The sequence below is a fragment of the Gallinula chloropus genome, assembly GCF_964237585.1.
Source record: "Gallinula chloropus genome assembly, chromosome: Z".
Classification (NCBI taxonomy): Eukaryota; Metazoa; Chordata; class Aves; order Gruiformes; family Rallidae; genus Gallinula; species Gallinula chloropus.
The window spans coordinates 57,711,051-57,730,915 of record NC_140089.1 but is presented as its reverse complement, the minus strand read 5'-3'; the positions used below and the strand labels follow the sequence as shown (position 1 = coordinate 57,730,915).

Below are 19,865 nucleotides of genomic sequence, written 5' to 3'. Positions count from 1 at the left end.
CAATGTCTTGGAGTACCCTGTTTCATTGTATCATTGTCCCTGGGACTCTGCTCTTCTAGAGTCAAGTCAGGTCAAGAATAACTCTGTCTGGTTTTCAAAAAAACAGTCAGATATGTTTGCAAGTTATGTTAGAAAAAGCCTACATATAAACGGAAAAAAATTCAATATTCATTTTATCTTAAATTTATCTCTGTGTGAGAATTTCATATTTCTGTCTATCATGCTTGATTAGCATTAACTCTTAGGATGCTTTTTTTTTGTTGTTTTTTCCATAACGTACTTTGTTTTTCTGTCCAGTCACAAAATAGTGAGTTCAAGTGTTGTTTGTTGGTTTGTTTTGGTTTTTTTTTTAAAGTAACAACATGGGGTTTATAACTTTATTTTGTTTTTATATATGTCTTTTTATCTCATTTAATAAGAATGTACATGTTAAAATATTCGTATAATTAGTACTGATAGTATCTTTGATAATAATCCCCCTTCGGTTAGCTAAAAAAAACCTTTTAATCAGAGAACACACAAATGCAAACAAGTAAAATGAGTTCCACATATATACACCCTGTTCCAAAGGCTTACCCAGCAGAGGGCACTGCTGCCCCGCGGCACTGTCATAGGCGGTACAAGACACGCCAACTGCATTTGAGCATTCTTTCATATTCACAACATATTAATGGGAAAAAAATAGCTTCCTCAATTTTTTAAACTGTCCAGTCTCACACAATCTGTTCTGTTCCCATCTTGTTCTCAAATTTGTGCCTTCAGAAAATTTCTCAGTATTTAGGAGGCAGCAGAACTTCCAAATGCCTCTCAGGGTGGCCTAACACCAGAAAACCACCTGCCACAAACTTTCAGAGGATGTAATGTAGGACCTCTCCTGTCCTGTCACAAAAGGTTATCCTGTGTGGATTACACAAGGAGATTTTACAGTGGGCATTTAAAAATAATTGTATCCAAGTTCTGCTTTTTGTACTCTAAAGCATGTGGGTACACTTTAGTTCTCAGATGATATCTTCATTGTAAAGTGTGTCTCTATCTGTTGCAAAGAACTAGAATTTTTTTTGATGCTTTGTCCGTAAGAGTGAATAATAATAACAACTATATTATGAGAAGTTTTTAAATGGATCATGTCATACTTTTATAACAGAACACTGTAATGGGTAATATTAACCATGTGCATCTGCTTGGCTTTCCATGGGCTAGAACACACTAGGTAAAGAGAAAAAGCTTTAGAAGAAAATCCAACTTTGCCAAGTTGTTAATTGCATCTAGGATTTTTAAGAATAAATGGATCCTTAAAGCAAGACATAAGTTTAGTTCACAAAAAATATTTGATTAACTTCATAATAATAATAGCAATAATATCTTAGACAATATTCACTTTTGTGCTTTAATTTTTGAAACTGTTTGGAATTACTTTCTGCATTCCATGATGGTAAAAACTAGTTTTTAGGTCAGAAAGATGATAAATACATGTAGGAGGTAAGGGATTGTCTTACCACAATTCTCACAAAGCGCGGTTGGGCATAACTTGGAAGGAAGTTCACAACATGCCTATAAAGCCTTTTTCCATTGAAGAGTTGGTTGGGTTTAAGCACAATAGCTGCCATCCCTGCTCTTCCTTCATAGTCTAAAAAAAAATTTTTTTAAAAAAATATTACGATAAGTAGATGTGTATGTGAGTCTTGTATGACACTTTAGTATTGTTCAAAGCAAATACGACATTGTGAAATATCTGGCCTGTCTTCTTTGACATCAAGTAAAAGATACACAATATGTTATATTGGCAGATTTAAAGTTACTTTCACTGTTTTTATTCAATTGAACAAATGTCACCAACTTCTTTTTATTACGAATTCTGTACAGCTGCTAGGTTTTCTTCCTACCTTGCACAGTCTTAACACTGATAAGGTAGAGGCCTAATGAAATCAGAGTGACTATTGTTTCAATAAATAGGTGAATGCATTACTACAAAGACTAGTGCAGAATATGGATATAGACATGTGTTGTACTGAAAGTCTGGTGCATATTGTACTTTTTATAAGCAGTGCTGTATGTTTTCTGCTTTATTCCACAGCCAGATTAGTAACAAAAATGGGAAGTGCCACTTACTAAATTACCAACAGAAAAGGATTTTTGATGTGAAAACAGAAAAAAAAAACGCTTTAAAAAAAAAGTAACAAACACAGCTCCTGATTTCTCTTTATTCAAGCTCAGATAAAAAATCCAAATGGAGAAAGCATCTAAATTAGAAGAAATGAGTTGTTGTGGTTAAATGTGTCCTGATTGAAGCAGAAGCTTCAAGGTATGGCCAGTGTACTGGAAATATAAATTATGTCTGCTCCTTTTTGATGAAGATGAACTTGCAGTTGTTTAATTGATAATACTGGTAGTAAGTTTGTTTTGGCAATGCTTGAGACTAGAGTTGATTCATAAGTATGAAAGACTATGCTAAGTTTTACTAAGACAACAAGAATCTTTAGGTTTTGTTTTAATGTGCTATTCAATATCTGAAATAGCAACAGCCCTTCAAGGAATTCTTATCAGCTCCAATTGTAGATGAAAATGAGGTGTGCTTTCCAAGTTAGGTTACAGTTTTATTTGTCTGCACTTGAGGATGCCATGTCTCAGAAATGAACATACTGGCATTTGACAGCCACCTGCTGATCAGCCACGCCAATTATGGCCTATATCCTCTATATTTGAGTCCATTTTGTCTCCCATCTCTCAGTGCTTCTTTGATATCTGCTTCTTCATGTGGCTATTTTAATACTAGACTTTGTTTGCCTTCATCCAATGGAAACACGGAACAGTTATTCAGCACAAAAACAAAGTTACCTTTCTCAACCTGTTCACTGAATGGATGCCTCTTCTGGGCAGTTTTCCACATCATCTAGTAATTTAGTTGCCTATAGTTTTTCAGCAATGTATCATATATTTTTTGTGATGCATGGTATGTAATTTGGAACTTTCTAATTATGAATAAATGTATATCTTCTCGGACTGTGCTAACAAGATAATTATAGGTGGTTTCAGACATGTCATCCTCCAACATGCACTCCGTTTTGCCATTTTTCAGATGAAAGCCTGCAGTCTAAGGTAAGTCCTCTGTATATATATGTTATAAATGTGTATATATATATATATATGTATATATATGTATATATATGTATATATGTGTATATATATGTTATAAAACATTGTACTTCTCACATTTGTGCTATGAGTTCAAATTCATCCCGGTCTTTCTACTATTCATTCCAAAATTTCAGCTTGTCATGTTTATTAAATACAGCATTTAATTGAAACTGAAATTTGAAAGCAGTGTAGGAAAGCCTGAATTGCTGAATTGGCATAATTTATTTGCTTGCATAGAAGTTTGTGTTCTGTTGCAAGAACAGAAAGAATTGAGTAGGAAAGTACTATTTTCATTTTATATTGTCAAAATATAGAGAATGTCTTACTTTTTATGCTTACACCATAAACATTAGCTTCTTGGACAAAATCCATCATACCAATGATCTCTGCAACTTCTACAGTGGCAACATTTTCTCCTTTCCACCTGTTGAAAAGATTGTTTTTAAAATAACTTAGATATTAGTTTAAAAATATTCTGTACATAGCTATAGAATATTTTTAAATATGGATTTAAAAATAGAGAGATGGAGCATTCCATTCTCTGATTTAGTGCCATCTCATTTGAGACCCACAAACAAAAGAAATAGTGGCTCAAATTTGAACAATTCTCCTGTGTGGGGGTGCACTTTGGTAGACTTTGAATGTGATTGTTACTGTTTCTGTTAACACAAAATTTACATTCATCAAGTTAAGTCTGACCCGTGTCATCCAGTTCTGCATTTGTATCATTTCTTCCAAGTTCACGGGATTTACTGTTAACTCTTTACTATACCTAAAAGTGTCTCCCACCCGGTCAGTGAAGTAGAGGAAGCCATCCTCATCCATCACTAGGAGGTCTCCTGTGTTGAAATACACATCTCCTTCCACAAACACATTACGCAGTAGCTTCTTCTCCGAGGCTTCATTATTTCCAGCATATCCAGAAAATGGGGCATCCTGAGTAACTTGGACAACTAGAAGACCAGGCTTACCTGCAGGCCATAAAAAGGGGATGCAAAATATACATTCACAGTGAGATATTAAGAGCATAAAGTCTAATATTAAAAATCTTTTTGGAAAGCCACTGCTGTTCCATAACTATTTCCTGAACAGCAGAAGTAGGCGAGTGGAAGAGGGAACGTAATTTTGTTTCCTTTTCTTATGAAAAGCTAGACTTAAGAAATAGCTTTTTGGAGTACAGTGTACATTGTTTAACCTGAAAAAGCATTTGCCAAATAGAAGGATGACTGTTCTGTCATTTGAAAAGGGTGCTGTAGCCAAACAATACACACAGGGGCAAAACAGTGCTTAACCTTTCATGCTTTATGTTTTTCTGGAGGACTGCACTGCCACTGCTATCAGCACCGTGCTGGTGTGGAAACGCCCATTGTAAACCGTAGTATGGCTGGGTCTCCAAACTTCAAGTAGTCCCTGGGGTCTGCGGCATATCCCTGCTGGGCATTGCTCTGTGTTGCTAACTGTATTAAGTCCCATTTATATCAAGGGCAAAACTTCCATTGACTTCACTGGAATTGGCTCAGAATACCCTTTTAATGTTTTTTTCTTATTCGAATCTAGGTACTGGGTTATTTCTCAGCCTGAGGTTAACTTACATTTACATTGTCTAAAGCTTTTTAGTGTTTCTCCTTCAGCAGATGAAAGGAGATGTTTTTGAACGGTTTTCTTCATAATTGTGTACCTTCATCTTGTATTAAATCCCCTTTCTCGTTTTGAAGTCTAAATATGGGAAGTGGTATGAAAGCTCATAGTACCATTTAGAAGAGGAGCTGGCATTGCTGCAAATAGGATGCACGCTTCATAACAAAAATAATTCTAAAAAAAACCCCAACCAAAAAAAAAAAAAAGTTGAATTTGAAAAAAGAGTTGTCTTAAGTCCTAGTTGATTCTACAGGATGAATCTCTATTCATCTATTCACTCTATTGGAAATTCACCGTCATAACTGTCTCCCATTATAAAAAGGGATGATTTCAGAGTTATCTAAAAAAATGTGTGTAAGAACCTGAATTTTTTTTTCTAGTTATGCCACAAAACCGGGCATTTTATCAGTTTCACTGAGACACCACACATTTTTATCAAGTTTGTGATGTAAGTGCAGTAAGGAAGCAAGCTCCTTTCCAGAGAAAAAATAATCATGCTTTTTATTCATTTAGGTATTACCAGACAATAATATATTATCAGAACTAAATACTTGGTACCTTGGTTCCCTGTACTACTACCAGAATATAATTTACTATTAGAAATTATAATAATTACTGCTTTGATGACAAGTACAACTACGTGTCACTGAGATCTGACATTAGCGTGACAAATATTATCACATAGGTCATCTGTACAAGCCTCTTTTTTGACTTCAGGAATTTTGCATCAATTATAGTTAAATCTACATATTAAATTAGTGATCATAGAATCACAGAATATCCTGAGTGGGAAGGGACCCACAAGCATGATCAAGTCCAACTTATGGCTCCACACAGGGCCTCTGGACACTCTCCAATAGTTAGCGTTTGGTGATTCCCCAGCTCTCTGATCTGCCCAGGTCTCTGCAAGGCTTCTCCACCCTTAGTGATGTTAAAGACCTTTTTCCTAGAACTCTTGATACACATGGATTCGTGTGTGTGTGTACACAGCCATGGATCTTTAATGTCATTCTAGTAAAATGCAGTGGTATATCTTCTATGAGAGTCAGTTATTGGTTTGATTCTTAAAGAAATTCTCAGCTGTGAGGCTGTCCTGTTTTCAGCCTGTGAACTTGAGCTCTGTGAATAGGAGTATTCCAGTGTATGTAGGAGTTTGGAGATTCCATGCAGCTCTAGGTAGTAAATAGTTACATCTGTTTGGGTCACTAAAAAAAAAAAAAAATTCCAGATTTTGAAATGGTACTGCTGAGAACGTTAAATTTGGAAATTGGAAAGCATCTGTGAGCATCTGGTCTCAGAACACAGCATATCTAGGAATTAGTGTGTGCACTTTATTTGGGGAAAAAAGCAACCCAAAGAAATCTGATTTGTTGAGGTATATGAACAAGTTTGTTCAGGTAAAAATAAAAACATTGTGAGCCTAGAATATCAATTATGTTCTTACTGTATTTTTGAATATTTCAGCATATTATCCATAATTTGATATGTTATTTGGTGTATTAGCTGTAGATCTCTATGTGGATCTGTTGGTAATATATTTTTATTGTGTCATTTTCAAATTCTAAGTGTATGTCAAGAACCTGTTGCTCACAGAACAGAGTTAATCTGCGCCCCAAAATATCACCATGTAAATAGACATATCTGTTAGTTCATAGATAATTAGTATTTTTCCTTACCTACAGGTGCTTTCTTATACCTTCCATTTTCATCCTTCATAAGTTCTTCTTTCCAGACATCATATTTCAACAACTCAAAAGCATGTAGAAACTGAATAAAAAAGTGCATATGCATACTTAAAAACCTCACTGCCTTACTTTCGAGTTATTCTAATAAAATTGTTTTGAATTAATGGATAGTATCCTGTTGACACTGTAAGATTTGAATACACTGACAGCATTCTGAGAATTGTCAGAAAGTGTTCATTCCATGGTAAGCAGCAGTAAGTACATGTATACAGATGAAATATTCATCTCCTTTATCGATGAAAAAACCCCCATTGTTTTAGAGAATGGTAAACAGTAATTTTGCTTTAAAACAAACATACTTTTAAGTAGAGATTTAACACTGCTGGAATGCAAATCAAGAAGATTCTTTGACAAAAAATCTAAATCAACCTGTATCTATGGTTTCATACCAAAAAGTCAAATCAAAACTAATTTCTGCCTTATCTCTTAGTGTCTGCATGTTCTCAGAATGATGAGTAAACTTCAACAAAAATCAAATAATTTATCACTCCTGTAGATAGGCACTTCTGTAGAGTCACTTCTTTTTTTATATTCTGAGCAAAAATTTAGATATGTGAAGCAGTAGTTTCAGCTTCTGCAGACTGGTTCTGTATATTTATTCTACCTTCACAATATATGTAGAGGGAATAGAGTCAAGAATGAGGTTTCTAAATCCACAAACCACCACATTTTCTAACATCTGGAGTGCTGTCAGCAGGCTCTTCCTTGTACACTTTTCTGCTCTTTGTAATTTCTGCCTTTATTTTTAATGTTTTAAAAATTTTTTGGGTTGACTGGTTAATTGTTCGGTTAATTTGATTACATTTACCTTTGAGAAGATGCCAGAACGGCCCACAGCTCCTATTTTGTTAGTATAGTTTAAGAAACCAAGATTTCCTTCTGTGGATCCATAGAATTCAAATATTTTAACTGGGCCAAACCTCATCAGAAATTCTTTCCAGACATCAGGTCTGATACCATTTCCTACAGCCATGCGTACTTTGTGAACCCTGTCCTCTTCTTTCTGTGAACAGCCAAAAAGAAATGTTCCACAGTTCAGAAAAGTGGGTCTAAATACACAGAATTGACATAGAATTTTCTAATAAAACAGTTTTCTTATAGAAATTGACACTTTGACTAAAATCCTTCACAGAAGTATATTTGCTTTGTAAAAATCAAACAGAAAATCACCAGAATTTTGGCCTGAGGTTGAAAGATTTTTGTAAGGTAATTTTATTTCCATTGTAGTTCTCTGTATTATGTATGTACAAATACTATAGGTGAGAAATAAATTACAAAGTTAAAAATATTTATTTCATTTTTAAAGTGTAAATAAACATTTTTTTACTAAACACCATTTCCCATAGAATGGAAATTCCTTTCTGAACCAAAAAAAAGCAATTTTATTGCATATGTAAAGTTGTATCCTAGGAAACACTTTGTGATGTGCTCTGGTGAGTTCAACATGTAATGATATTTGCTAGCAAATTTTACCCAACTACTGTGCTACCTAAGGAACCTGAAAAAGTAGCACTGGTACATGGATGCTGAACAAGAATCCTCAAGACATAATTAGTTAGAGGATGGTGCCTAGAGTCTTTGTCTGCATGAAGAAATCCAGTCCTAGTTCCTAAATCCATTTTCCTGCTCAATTTCAGTGAGACCTGGCATGTTCTGTGAAAGCAGGTAAAGACAGGCATGCTGGATATGACCTTGAGCATAGTCAACAGGTCCCTCACCAAGGTAGCCCTACTCTTGGGCTGCATCAGGACTTCTGTGTTGTGGCATGCCACAGCACAAGGAATCTGGGAGTGAAGTGTAGCTGGTTTCACTTGGAAGCCAGTGGAAGAACCTATGTGCTACATTAGAAGTTGTATGTATTATACTTCAGTAGGATAGTTAATTGTGACAGTGCAGTGCATTTACGCTTATCCACTTCTGCTATCATCCTCAACTTCTTTAATTCAACTAGGCCATCTTTCTGTTTCTTCCTCTTCTTACCAGTTGCCAGTTAAATATCAGCATGTTCTCTACTAAATTCTTGTAACTGAGCCAAGTAAAGAAAGTTTTCTATGCCTCTTCGAGCAGGAGAGACTTTTATCCTAGTTTGCCCTAGCTAATTATTCCTTTGCTTTTTTGAACCATGGACTATTGGCACAATGTTTGTACATACTTGAGTTCTACCCAACAGATTTTATGGCTTGTTCCCTCTAGTAACTTTTTGTCTATGATCTCTCTGCTACATCCAGATCACACAATAATAAGTCTGTCCAAACCAGCTGGTGGATACTCTCAGACATTCCCTTGTTGCTAGTTCTTGCACCAGTCTGACCAATGCAGTTGGAGGTCATCTGAACCCTGTGGTAGGTAGAAGTACATCTTGTTAACTCCCTTCCATAACTTCTAACTCCCTAGTATAAAATTAAGAAAGTTAACCAATCTTTCCCACCATCACTGAGAAACAAATGTTGCAGTATTATCAGTGCTTTCAGACTTTCTTTTCTGCTGCTGCTCTGTTTAGTGACAACTTACTTTTGTCCTAAATCTGATCATGATTTAGCTCACATGTTCTTCAGGACTGTTATCCCAGGGGTGACCAAGATTTTGTACCACACTGTTTAGTTCTTTGTCTTTATATAGGTAAGTTGTCTCTGGAAATCCTCTTCAGAAAAAAATACAAACAAGCAAAACTAATTCAGTGGATTGAAGGCCATAAAAAACAAATTATCAGACATTAAATACTGAATAGAGTAGCAAGTAACTGCTTTGGAACAGTGCAGTGGAAGTGTTTAACCACTTAATCTGGTTCATGCTGTCATTTGATGATGGGATTCAATAAAGCTATTACTCTTGTAGTTTTTCCTTACTGACCTGCTACTTGCCTATCACTCAGATGAAAAGCTAACCAGCCTGGCTTTGCAGAGGAATTTTTGTTAGTGTCTGGGCATAACTGTCCCACGCTGCCAGGCTTGCTTCTGTGTAACCACTATATTTTCTGATATAAATTGATTGCTATTGTAGAACTACAATTAACACAAAACCTACATTGTATGTGCACTGAAAAAAAAAATTGTCAAATATTAAAAGTATTATGCCACTGAGAGATGGGTAAACTTATATGCCTTATAAAATACAGATTTGCTATAAAATAAAACTAATTTTTCAAATAAGAACTTACACCAGGTTGGTTACAGAGGTAGCGGCAGATTTCTCCTATGTACAAAAACATTGTAACATTATATTTTCTACAGTCATTCCAAAACTGACTTGCTGAAAATTTCTTCTTCAAAACACAAGTTGCTCCTTGGTGATGAAAACAGACAAGAAAATTCAAAATACACAATTAAAAACTATCTTATATTCTACCACTATTGTTAAAAAAGTTGTCATTCTTTTCATTCAACTACTGATAAATTCAGCTATTTAAATAAATTATAAGATGTTTCCAGAAAGATCTTTCTGTTTAATGTAAGCAGAACAATGGAGCCTTCCTTCTTTTTCTGAGTAGCAACTGAAAACTTACAGCATTAGAAGCAGAAGAAACAAACCTTTTAGTCATCTCCAGTTGTTAGGAGTGGGTGAAAGCCTAACCATTTTGTTTCAGTCAAGATGGTGACTTGTGTAATTCTGAAAAATGCTTGGAATGGGTGAGATAGTAGGACCCAGGCATGATCTCATCCAAGACTGGAAGCCCTGTCAGACCTCTTCAGTCTCACTCAATTCAAAGTATTGTCATTCAAATCCCAGAGTCCCCATCTGAACCGTCCAAGTTAGACAACTTTTACCCTATTTTTTCTTTTCCAAGTCAAATCGTAGCTTCAAACCTTTTTATACACTGATTTTTCCCATCCCTTTTGTGTTTTGTGCTGTCAGGCAGCAGCAGACTTTTTATCAGTTGCAGAAGCCCAGCATGCCTACCCAATGCTATTCTCAAGAAACAAAGCATTGGAATATGGTTTTAAGCAGTCCAGATATATACATACCATTTAAAAAACATCATCTGGGCACAATTCTAAGGACAGAAAGAGAGAACATATCTGAAAAAATGCCTGGTTTCTAGTCCTCTATAAATAAACTCCCATTATTAGAATCAAAAGGGGAGGCCCCATTGTTCTTCCTTTCCTTCACTTTAATACCATGAATCTAATTCTTTAAGTGTTACCTAAATATATGACTGGAAAAACTCCAAAATATGTTTAGTTGACCTTATTCTGGAAGTTAGTAAAACTTCCACAAGACATTTGTCCCTTCTGATCCTAAAAATCAAGCCTTCTTGACTTCTAAGATGACTGTGTGAATGCACTTTTTAGACTTCTAGTGTAGTATACAAATATGATTTCAGGTTAAATGTACAGAACATTTGCAGTTGTATTAGAAATACACAGGCCTCAACTCATGTTACGCTGGATCTGTGCAACAATTTGTGTCTCTTCTTAACTTCAGACCCTATACATATATCCTAGGTATTGCCATCAGACTAGACAAGTTGATAAAAATGAGAAAAGTATGAAAATCTGTTGGTAGAAAGAATATTTGAGTTACTCACCAAACAGAATTACTCACCAAATAACAAAATTTTACAGCATTCTCAAGTTAATGAAACTTCCCTAGAAGTTAAATTTTACCTAATTCAATGCATCCACTGATTCCAAGAATAGAAGCACTGATGTGGTACAGAGGAAGAGTCAGGTACATAATATCCCGAGAAACTGCACCACACTGAGTAAATAGTAAGCAGGAGGTTAGAGCTCTTAGATGAGTGATGATAGCAGCTTTTGGGAAGCCTGTCAAGGGGAGAAGAGCAAATAATTAGAAATGCACTGCTTGCACTAATAAATTTCCGGCAGACATAATTATGTTTGGAATGTACGGAGAGAAGAGTCTTTTCTTCCAGGCCTTGGTCTGTCCTGTTTACACCAGTGTTTACACCATGAGTATATTTCCTTAATATCTCTGTTGCTTCAGTCCTTTTGCTTCTTGACTAGAGAAAGGATTCCCCCTTCCTTCTGAGAGCAGTAAGGTGAAACTTCATTATTCTGTCCAGTCTCAGAGGAAAGGTTTTCTTCCAAGGCCCAAGCAGTTCTGGTGACCACATTTCTTTGTGGTATAGACCTCTGAAATTCTGTCACTATGAAATCTGAGCAGTTGTTACAGACTGATTTTATTTGCTTATATTGAAGAAATAAAGTTCAGCCATGGAATACGTACGCAAAAATTGTCTAACTGGAATTACACCCTTATAATGCCAAGGCAAAAAAAAGCTTAAAATGGACTATGCATTTAACTAAATTCCTCCCTATCTTGACTTAAAAATTCAAGTTCTTCTTATGTGCTGGACTTGTTGCTAAATGTATACGACCTCGATTTTTAGAAAGCTGCAGTTGTGCTTTGTTAGCATCCACCCTCACCTGTACTTCCTGATGTGAAGATATACATAGCTGTGTTTCTTGTATTTGTGACAGCGCTGAGGTGAGATGGAACAGGGTGGTCTGGCACCTTGTCTAGTTTGTCCGCTATTGTGTGAACATGCTGGAAAGGAGAACTGGTGCTCATCAGCCAGACAGAGACATTGTTGTCCAAGAGACAAAAAAGAAATTCTTTCTCTAGTAATCCCAAACAATCTGCAAAGTAATATATATATATATACTTATTATGAAAATAATTACAACTAGAGACCTGATTGCCTCTCTTTGAATTATATACCTTACCACTGCATCAGAGAACCTACCACAGCCCTCAGCAGGACTAACCCACCCGTTGGACAAGGACAATGAAAAACAAAAGTAATGTTATTTAATTTCCCTTGACATCTCACATGGCTTTTATTGTAACAGGTAAAAATCCCTACCTGATCTTACCCAGTGATACTAATATACAGGATTTAATTTAATCATTATGTTATAACCTTTGTTTTAAAGTTTGGAGCATATACCAGCTAATGAGCCCTTATGGGTTCACATGGAATTCTGGATGTACTACCAACTTGTACTAAAGGTGGAAAAAGAGATGTAAAAAGGTTAAATAAATTGCCCAGTATTACATAATGTGCCAGTAAGGGGCCAAAATTACAGCTCAACATTCTGTACTCCTTGTTCCAAGCAGTGCTACCTTGGGACCAGCATTTAAAGGAGTTAGAAAGTAGCCCTAACTGTGCATGTGAAAATTCTGAGCTAAAGGAAGTCACCACTAGCAAAGGCGATCTGAGTCTTCCTGTATTCAGTGCATCTACATAATCCAATAGATAGAAATGAGATGAAATGATGCTAAGGTATCTCCCTAGGCTTTTTAGTATACAACTTTTTCTGCCGGTACATTGTCCAATACTTGGAAAGTGTCAGATTTAAGCCTTTTATTATACTAATTCCTGTATTTTTAGCACTGATACTCCTGAAAGTTGAACAGGACTGTCTCTTTCCCCTCTTATTTTAGCCAGCATATGTGTATGTATATATGAAGTGCTTGCGGCTTTGAATGGCTCTAATTTTCTCTGTTGGATAAAAAGCATAATGTAAAACACAATACAGAACTTACCTTCTCCTATCACCAGTGCTTTTGCTGCACATGTATTAATGCAGTGCAGGAGTGATCTAAACTGGACATTGAAGTTGAGAAAAGCAACCATACAGCCCAGCTTGGCCAGTCCAAACCAGACATGAATGAAGTCAGTTCCATTCCCCATCAGCAGGGCCACAGTGTCTCCTTTTTTCAGATTCCCATAGTGCAGGAAGACCTGTGCTACCCTGTTACTCCTCCTGTCCACATCCTGATAGGTGTGCACCTGCCCTTCATAGATGATGAATGGCTTGTGGGGAATCTTTCCCACTCTGTGCATGAAAAGATCAATGATGGAGAGAATGCCATTGCTTGTCCATTTCTTTACCATTGCTTTTAACCTCTTCCGCCTCAAGAAGTAAATCAGATCTTCCCAGAAATATGGGAAAAAGATCTTCAGAGATACACACAGCACGACTATTCCTCCAGCAGCTGTGAAAAGCCACGCACATAGCATGCTTGGGGGAGAAAATAATAGATTATCTATTTCATATATATAATTTAAAATACAATAAATTAATATAATTAATAACAAGTTAAGCCAAAGACAAAGATAACAAGCTAATTACAGTTTCACTAATTATTTTGAGAACTTTTAAAAATACCATATCACAGTTCACTACAATATAAAGTTTCAAAATAGTATCAAAAAGAAAAAGAGAGCAAAGATAAAGACAAAGGAGTTCATTCAGAGTAAAGAATGTGGCCAGGATGACAACAGAGTGAAAAAGACATTGATAACTAAACCCAAGATGGAAATGGAGGAATTTTAAAAGTATTCAAAGTAAAAATAAAGGAATATATAAAGGTGGAAGCAAACAGTTAAATCATATAGTATGACATGTATATCATGAAAGTATGTTAAGTATCATGCATCTGTAAGAGCAAATATGTTCTCTTTCGCTGCCTGAGTTGTTTGTTGGTTGGTTGTTTTTGTTCAATAGAATTTGAGACAAACATATAATCAATCCTTCACAGGTTTGAACAGTCTGATCAACACTCACAAATTTGAAGCAATATACCGTGAACCTTCTGCACTTTCTGACTTAGCCACTTTTCACTCTAGGATTTTCTGGTACTTGCAACAAATAATGACTAATAACATTAGATTATTTGTATTATTTTCATTATTTAAAAAAAAAAAACGTTATTTTACAGTACTACTCTGAAGTCTCAAACAAAATCCTATAGATGGACATACTGAGATTCGGAAAAAAAAGCCTTTATAGCATAACAGGCAACCATTAATTGCCATGTGTTCAAATTGTCAGAGAAGGACTTGTGAAGATGACACAAAATCTCTGCAACACAATACGTTGACCAGTTTCCTGTTTAAAGTTTCAGCCATGATTACTGCAAACATTTAAAATATTTTATGTGACAATCTAGGATTCAGGAACACTCCAGCAGTCTGAGAGGTTTTTCTAAATGGTGTGGCCTTCACTGTGCAGTTGAGAAATATTTTACCAACAACCTGTGCTTTTGGTATTCAAAATGTTTATCAAGCTTGTTCCCATTTTCAATAATACTCAGTGAATATACTAACTTGCGGATATTTTTCAGCAAGCAGTAGCTTATGTGTACCATAAAATATACATAATGCTGTATGAGTAAAAAAAAACAGCCTAAAAAAAGTAAGCATAATGACATCAATTGCAGTTAAAACCGAGGGATTGGCAGGCCTTTCCATGCACATTCAAGGGTAATCACGTAAGACTAGGCTCAGCTCTGTAAACTCAATACATAATAGGCTGGCTGTAGCATTCTTGTGTTACTGCTATGGCCAAATATAGCCATGGTGTGTAAGAGAATGCTCCTAGTAGAATAAAACAGACTAAAGCAGGCTACAGGGAACACTTTTGGTCTTTAGAGTTGTTTCAGGATCATGTTAGGTTCACCCTTTTCACACTTGAATGTGCAAGGAAAGGCCCACCGATCCCTTGTTTTAGAACTGTTTGAGCGAAATGACATGCCTGGGGCAGCAAAATTAAATATGTTAAACAAAGGAAATGAAAGAAAATTTTGTTGCATAAGTATTGAAATTTGTATCTCTGCATAGTCAAGAAATAAATTTTATCCTGTTAAGTCAGTATGCTCTGGGGTATTTTCCCTGAAGTCTTGGAAAGGCTATTTTACTTGAAATAACTGAGTAATTCCTTCAGCTTTGTTTTAATTAATGGGCAATCTGGTATTTCAGTTCTGAAGTCTTTATTTGTGTAACTGCCAAGTCATTCTATCCCAAAAGCATTACTTGAATGAAAACTGACTGATGGCTCTTCTCAGTTTGAAATCCCTTTCTCTCTGACTGGCTCTAATCTGGGGTTATTCTTTCAGAGAAAAGGAAAACTGAACAACAGAGCTGCCACATCAGACACAGAGCTACTACACATCCACAGCTTCACAGGTACATGCAGAGTAGCTCTGGGATGTACTGGAGAAAGAATGTAGGAAGCAGGTAAGGTTATCCAAAAATATTCTCCAATCCCAGGAGAATGTAAACAGCCCTGATGCTGAGTTCATGTCAAAGCTGTCTGAAGTACATAGCCTTTATGCAATTGCCTTGAAGTAGTTAATATGGCAATGACCCTAGAAATGCATGCAGGACTAAATATGTCCCATACAAACTTTACATAGTGATCCATCCAGTTGCTCAATTTTTTTGCAGTGGAAAAAGTGTATTTTCAAGACAGAAATAGCCTTTTAATAGCTTTTTAATAGTCTGAATGTTTTGAACAATTGCTACGTAGCCTCTGCTTTGAAATTTGGGAATACAAAATTGCAGTTTAATCAGAGAAAAATGGTCACCAAACTCATAGGTTTTAGTTTCTCAGGGATTTTTTGAGCTATAGAGTTACAAAGTGGAGAAACTTGGAGTTTTGTTTACTTACTCTCTCTGCTTTGTTCTTCTGATTCTTTTTGGCTTTTTCTCTGCAGTCACTAGGATTGAAAACGTAGCTTTTTAATGAAAAGTGAGATTCTGAAGTATCTTTGGGTATTTAGAGCTTGAGCTTGAAGTAAAACACACATGGCTAAGAAAGTAGTCAACAGTATTGAAATGCACAGGTAACTATTTTTCAGTGTTTAGGCAACCACATGAATAATGACAGAAAGGAAAATTTCCATACACAGTGAGCCCAAATGCTCAATAAGAATTGAATATTCTGTTTTCCAAGAAATCTGTCAACTTTTTCAATAAAACAAGATGCTACCTTTGCTAAAAGTAATCTTATCAACTGGCAGCAAAAGTTCAGTTTTGAAGATCACTGTACTGTTTAATTAATAGAATAACATTAAGCTGTTTATCTGATTGAGGCAGAGAGACAAAGATGACAACTTCAGACAAGTGTAACACAAACACTTCAGATTCATAAAGTGGACACTGCTTTATGAAAATAATTAGAAATTACCTATGAAAGAAATGCAAACATTATAATTTAGCAAAATTTACAGCCAGCTCTTTGCCCAGCATCTGAATGATAAGTAAATAATTTTCTTCTTACCAACTTCCTGATTTTATGTTGCGTCCTGTGTTCAGTTAGATCCTTTCTGCCTCTGTGTATTACTCACAGGCAGGCTCCATGGGTCATCTGTGTATGTTCATTTCAGCCAAGCAGAAGTTCTCTTGAAGCTCTGCACCCTTAGTGACAGCAGGCTTAGCCATACACCTAAAGCCTCCTCCTTTGTGTCTCCTGGGTGTCCCAGCTCTCCTCTTCTGTAGTTCCTCAGCTATGCAGCTCTCGTCAATCATGTGACTGAACGGGGATTGGACATCGCATCTTGGAACAAAATGTGTTTGCTGTGTGTATTGAGAGTTAATTGTTAAAAGATAAAGAAATCCATTATACTCTGCTAGTTTCTATGCTTAAAATGTCCATAAGCAGCGAGACAGACAGTTGAACCAAAGGAAAGAACTAATCTGCTGGAATGACCATTTCAGTGAGATCGTAGCAGCTTACTGATGTTTCTCTATATTCCTGAACAGAATACATTTAGTACAGGGCAATCATTTCTGTACCATTTTCCCCACATTCCCTGGAATAGGCACAAAAGCCTTATTAGGTTGAAAAGTGTTCTCTGATGAACACATTTTCTAAAGTTAGTCATACAAACCACACAGGATGTCCTTCTGATCAAATGTGAATGCTGAGAAAGGTCACAGTATGTCACTGGCTGCCTGACTGGTGGAAGAAGTACGTAAGATTACATTAATATGGGAAGGTCTGTGTGCTGTTGGGTAACAATGCAAATAGATTGTGGACCAGGGCCAAACCTCGACACATGCATATACCCACAATGGATCTGCATCGATGGGATCAAAGTCTTATTTCAACACAGATGTAGTGATGTAAAGTGCACAAAGTAAAGAATTTCTGTGGTACCTGTTCCCAGATTCTGGAAGGCGGCACTATTTTTTTTTCCAAGTTGTAGAGAGCCTTTTCAAAGGACTAGGGAGAGAACCTACATATTTGGTGTTAACTTCATTTGACTTTATCTTTTTAATAACTCCAGCTGAGAGAGATGTTGCACAGTTAAAATACTTACAGAACTCAATAAAAGCAGGTTAAAAGACTAAGGATTCCAACTTTTTGACACCCAGTGCATGGCTTGGGGAATTTGATATAAGGACAGCAATTGGAAGAGGTAATGGGTAAAGCAGACTGAAAATCCTCGGCGAGATTAATAATTGTGGGGAATTTCTGTTGGAATATGAATCTTAATGGTAATTCTTAAATATGTGATTCACAGGCCAAAGGGGTGCAATGTCATGTGTTTGTGTGGCAATGTTTTGGTGCTGGAGACGGTCTGCCATGGGCAGCTTCCATAAGGAAATTCTAGAAGCTTCCCCTAGGCACAACAGAGTAAATACCAGACAGACTGAAGGATGGTCTTGATGCTGACCAAGCCTGAGGCAATCAGAGATGGTCCTAGCACCTCTAGGAAGCATATGGAAGAGGAAAATCCCCCACAATTACCTGCTTTTTGTCACCAGGGAAGGGAGTGCGAAGATGTAAGAATCTTTGAAGACACCAAGGTCAGTGAAGAAGGAGCAGGGAGGAAGTGGTCTGGGTGCCAAAAGAGTGATTCCCCTGCGGCCTGTGGAGAAGACCATGGTGAAGCAGGTTGTTCCACTGCAGCCCATGGAAGATTATAGGGAGCAGAGATCCCACCGCAGCCCATGGACAGACCCCATGCTGAAGAAGGCAGAGACATAGGGAAGATGCTGAGACCCACATTGAAGCAAGCTCCTGGCAGGACCTCCAGCATGTTCAGAGAGAGGCAAACACCAGACCAGGTTTGCTGGGGACATCTGTGACTCTTGTTGGTAACCATGATGGAGCAGTGTGGGCATGAGAGATTGCACCCCATGGATGGAATCCATGCTGGGGCAGTTGGTGAAGACCTGAAGACCTGACAGAAAGGACTCCTGCTCTGGAAGGGGGGTTGGACCCAATGATTTCTCGAGGTCCCTTCCAGCCCCCACAATTCTGTGATTCTGTGACTCACATTGGAGACGTTTGTAGGGGACTGTGTGTTGGAGCCCACGCTGGAGCAGGGGAAGAGTGTGAGGAATGCAATCCTGTCACCCCCACTGCCAAGAAGGAAAAAACCTTGTGAGGAAGTGTGAGAGTGTGTGTGTCTCTCTGCCTGTCCATCTGTCTGTACATCTATCAGCGTCTGTGTGTCTCTGTCTGCATATGTCTGGCTCTGTCTATCTGAGTGTGTCTATATAGTGAACTTTTAATTCTGGAATTTTATACCAAAACCATAAATTTAGTGTGCAACAAAAGCATCCATATGAGCTCATTACACCAGACATGATATGTTATTAAGATATTTCTGAAACTCAAAGTGGAGATGGGTAATCTTGCTGCTATTATTCTAAGGTAAATAATTCATTAAAAAGGTTGCTTTAAAGGAAGCATCACATTCTGCCTGTGGATTTTGGCAGAGCTTTGCTACTTCTGTTTGCCAGCTGTGCTTTTTGTGCACAACATTTCCTTGAAGAAGTCAGCTGAGAACACTGCCACAATCTTCCTCTTCCACTTGTCACTTTCCTCATGTCCCAGCCTTTTGAGAAACCCTCTCCTCATTTTTGCTTTTCTCTCACCTTAGACCTTGGTCAGCATCTCCTGTTCATACACCACTTTGTGCTTGAATATTTGGTGAGCAAAGTATCAGTGTGGGTTTGGTCTCAGCAGCAGAAATAAAAATGCATGGGAAGATCCTGAGAATGTTGGTGTTTCCCCCAGTATCACTGGTGGTAGCATAGCTGTTTTGGGGTTCTCTTGCCCAGTGAATCAGTAGCAGCTTTTCTCTCTGTAAAGTATCTTGAAAGCTCTGGGTAAAATAATCAAATCCTGTCGATCAACAGGTCAGGGAAGCACCACGACTTTGAAGTAGATTTGTTTCTATTAAGTGATGATGAAGGGTGGTTGACAAAGTGGGGCGGGGAGGGGGCACAAATTTCAAAGCTAAATATCTTTTGACCAGAACTGCTAAATACACATGGGCAGTCTGCGTGTCATTTTCTGTACTTGTAAATATTTTTAAGATACGTTTGCAGGGGGGTTGTACCCTATGGTATCTTAAGGTCTTCAAACACACTTTTGTCATTCTGTGAAAATTGAATGATTTCCTTTAAAGGGTGGTCGAGTTTATAGAGTGGGGTGTTTATCCTTAACAGTTCTGAAATTAGAATTGCAGGAGTGGCAGAAGAGAGGGAAAGCCTTTATTCTCTCGCGTGATGGTTACGGGTCTTTATCAGCAGTGCTAGATTTCAGTCCCTTTCCTTAGGTCAAAAAGGCCCAGGTGTCA

The 19,865-nt window shown here is 37.1% G+C and overlaps 1 protein-coding gene across 1 annotated transcript in view; it reads right to left on the bottom strand.

Moving 5' to 3' along the window:
- LOC311203729 (long-chain fatty acid transport protein 6-like) overlaps positions 1 to 13,506 on the bottom strand; it is a gene marked incomplete at both ends in the record, with an annotated part of 29,417 nt that extends 15,911 nt beyond the window's left edge. Inside the window, 9 exons of the mRNA XM_084278487.1 lie at positions 1,497 to 1,627; positions 3,462 to 3,559; positions 3,908 to 4,106; positions 6,450 to 6,540; positions 7,327 to 7,521; positions 9,676 to 9,800; positions 11,123 to 11,281; positions 11,906 to 12,118; positions 13,029 to 13,506. Of these exons, the coding sequence (XP_084134613.1) occupies positions 1,497 to 1,627; positions 3,462 to 3,559; positions 3,908 to 4,106; positions 6,450 to 6,540; positions 7,327 to 7,521; positions 9,676 to 9,800; positions 11,123 to 11,281; positions 11,906 to 12,118; positions 13,029 to 13,506 (1,689 nt within the window). The remainder of the gene's footprint in view (positions 1 to 1,496; positions 1,628 to 3,461; positions 3,560 to 3,907; positions 4,107 to 6,449; positions 6,541 to 7,326; positions 7,522 to 9,675; positions 9,801 to 11,122; positions 11,282 to 11,905; positions 12,119 to 13,028) is intronic.
- Between the last annotated feature and the right edge of the window lie 6,359 nt (positions 13,507 to 19,865).